Source organism: Coniosporium apollinis (assembly GCF_000281105.1).
Source record: "Coniosporium apollinis CBS 100218 chromosome Unknown supercont1.136, whole genome shotgun sequence".
In the NCBI taxonomy this organism is placed as follows: Eukaryota; Fungi; Ascomycota; class Dothideomycetes; genus Coniosporium; species Coniosporium apollinis.
The window spans coordinates 5,184-8,435 of NW_006913398.1; the positions used below are offsets into that span (position 1 = coordinate 5,184).

Here is a 3,252-nt window from a genome sequence, read left to right on the forward strand (position 1 = left end):
TTCGATGGAGATGGAGTTCTGGACAGCTCGGCTGAGATGACGTCTGTCGTATAGCCAAGTTCTGTCCTCTGCCGTTCAAGCTTGAATAGGCGATGGAGAGCTGCAAAAGCGCGAGAACCGCGCTCACCAATGTGCAGGACTGCATGGTAGAGGTGAGCTGACGTCTGCTAGTTCGGTACAAATCGTTCCCGCATGATGGCAACACCCAGCATGCATAAGAATGTGAAGAGGTTTCGGAAGACACGAAGAGCTGACAGCTGCTCGAACGTCAGTTTCAGCTCATCGCATCAGAAGAGGCACGAGACTATGCTTGGCAGCCCTAGTGAGGCGTTCTTAGGGCTGAGAGAGAGTTTCCTAACTGGTCGGAACATCATGAACGTATTGAAAAGATGGTAAGCCGGCGACCCCAGCAGCCGGCCACCTGCCCTTAGGGCTAAGGTCCATCCTGGCGTACGGCTGACTAATGCAGTCGTTTGATCACCTCTCCGACACGCAGCTAATGGGCACTTTGAGGGGGCAATCAAAGGTCTGCATTATTAGTTGTGTGGACCGCGGCAGGATGCGCGATTGGGCGAGGGGAATGTGTGTAGATAATCCTTCCTGCTCGAAGATCACCTACCGCCTCGATATCGGAAGGCGTAATAGGGCCATTCATTAGGTAGTGTTCTTGCATCAGCTGACAGAGACATTCTCTATGAACCGTGGATATATCCCCAAGATCTCAGGAGAGGAGACATGTTTTCCGAATTTGAATAATGTATCCGCTCTTTGACCGAGGTAAGGAGGAAGAACTGCTAGGCTTCTTTAAGACGTTTCTCGTATTCAATTTCCAGTACAAGTAGCTCCCACCACAACTAATTTTTTGCTGATGAAGAACGGCTGCCGAAATACTCTATTAGCCCTAATATTAATTGCGGCTTTTGGATAGACTATTATATAGTTCAGCTTTTGTTAAGTCCGCTAGACTTGAGGATTGATATCGCCTCCCTCGGCGCCACTCTTCCTGAAAAGTCTCGACCGAGCTCCCGCATTCGGACAATAGTTAGACGGGCCCAGACACTTTGTCGTGGGGCAGCAGCTCAACAGACAAGACTGCCCAGGCAAGCAATCGGCACTCGTGGTACAATCCTCAAAGTCCGCGCAAGCACCGCCAGCCAAGCAATGACCAACGCCTTCAGTATCAGGCTGACAAAAGCCGCAGGTGGCGCAAGCCGTGCTGGCATCGCATTGGCGGGGGTTGTCGCAGAATCCGAACGGCGCTTCGCACCTGCCGTTACTGCAGATCCATCCGGCTTGGCACTGCGTCATTGTCAGCGTCTTGTTCCTGATATTGGCAGGTAGAACATACACAGGCGCCGGGGCTGCACTCGGTCTGGTCTGTGGGGCAAGCAGGAGGTGCTAGAAGTTGTCAGTCATTCTGTAAGAGACATAATACAGGCAACAACCTACGGGTAACAGTCACGGTGGATGTAGATGCAGTGACACCGAAGCAGGAGCAAGCGCTCGAGTACCTCGCAGCGCCGGAGCAGGCCGTGGCATAAGTAGGCACAGCAGTAGGCGTAGGAGTCTGGGTGATTGTTTCGGTGTTCCCCGCCGTGACCGTGACGGTCCGAGCAAAGAAGCTGGAGCAGTCGGCTCGAGCGGACGATTGTGCGACATCACCGCGTCGTGTCCCGGTGACTGCTCGGGCGCAGTTGTCTGCGGAGCAACCCCCTTGCCTGGGGGCGAGAGAGGCGAAGCTGACACCCGTGAGGGTGAGAAGAGTAGCGATTGAGAGTCTCATATTTATTCGTGAAGAGCAAGATGATGAGCAAGAGGGAACTACTCAGAAAGGACTGTCTTAGGGACGAAGGCAGCTGATGAGAGTGGATGAGGAATGATTCGAGCAGCGCGACCAACAGCTACTTATACATCAGAGAAGGAGCCCAACGACGGCGCTGTTTCCCCAGGCATCGTGAGAGTTAGACCTGGAAGAACGCCTTCCACGCGGCCTGTACGTATCCCGTTTCTGTCGCCCAAGTGGCTTCTGCGCGTAAGCGACCTTCTCCAGAATCCTTCCAGCTGAGGCATCATTTCGAACGCTGTCTCCTAAACTAGACCGATACAAAGCTGTACAAGGCGCACGTCAGCCGCCACGTGGGTTCAGACGGAGAACACAGCTCAGCCTTCGTATAATTCAGCCGTGTTCGAGTTGTCAGTGGCATGAGCTGGACTTCGCCGCCAGCAACGTTCAATAGAGGCCGGCCTTAGTCTCGAAGCTTGAGCAGTGTCCAAACCGCTATCACGCAGAAGGCGTTCTCGAAAGAGCCTAGAAGTGCCCAAGATGTCTCGCATACCCCAGGGCTGAAGGGCTAGCTGAGCAGTAGGGCTAGTTGAGCAGTAGGGCTGGCTGAGGGGAAGAGCCGACTGAGGAGGACCTTAGGGCCGAGTGAGGAAGAAAACACGCTAGGAACTATGTCCGGGCCAGCGGTATGGTACTCGGTCAGTAATGTGAAGCAGCTGGACCGGACCTTACCTGGAAAGCGAGTGGCTGACTGAATCCCCAGATTCAGCCTCACCTAGCGCACGCTTAGATACTCGTATTCCAAGATTGAAGTCTAGCGCCAGGGGCGTTCTGCCCATCACATGGTTTGGGACTGTGCCCCCATCGCAACTACGACTCTGCACGACGTGCCCAATCTTAAGTAACAACTCAGTGTCTCTACCAACGTTGCGCCAGCGTGCAGTGGGGTTAGCAACTGATGTATCCCCTCGCCAGCGCCGGAAACTTCTAGGCGGGCTGGCGAGGCGAGATAATCCGCAACCGGCGAGGCGGTGGCCGGCTGGGTAAGCTTCATTGCCTGATAGGCAGTTTCGCGTCTTAGCGTTGGTGTTGTTGTAGACCAAGTGAAGGGGTAAGAAACGGCGAGATCATCACGTGAGATAAGATACAATCATATTATCTATACCCCCGACACATCCGGCCAAGGGGCCTTCGCTCAGCTAGTAAACTACCTCAACCAGGGTGTCCAACAAACCGTCGGACGGTTGGAAACGGTTGGACGGTCGGCTATATCGCCGACCAACCGTTGAGTATTTGATGGCCGTCCAACCGTCCGCAAGGAGCCGACGGTCGGGGTCAAAACAGTTGGACGGCTTGGCAAAGGGTTGCTAGTGGGTTAAGGCTATAAGAAGTAATCACGTGGTGTTTCTATTATCTTAAAAGCCTTAGTATATCACGTGGTGATAAGATAAGATCGGAATAACTACCTC

The 3,252-nt window shown here is 53.7% G+C and overlaps 1 protein-coding gene across 1 annotated transcript; it reads right to left on the reverse strand.

The window, feature by feature from the left end:
* Nucleotides 1-1,079: 1,079 nt before the first annotated feature.
* Nucleotides 1,080-1,783, reverse strand: W97_09363 (uncharacterized protein; the record flags this gene model as incomplete). Its single annotated transcript, XM_007787224.1, has 3 exons — nt 1,080-1,299; nt 1,349-1,398; nt 1,463-1,783. The coding sequence occupies 3 exons, from the start codon at nt 1,781-1,783 to the stop codon at nt 1,080-1,082; spliced, it is 591 nt and encodes a 196-aa protein (XP_007785414.1).
* Nucleotides 1,784-3,252: the final 1,469 nt, after the last annotated feature.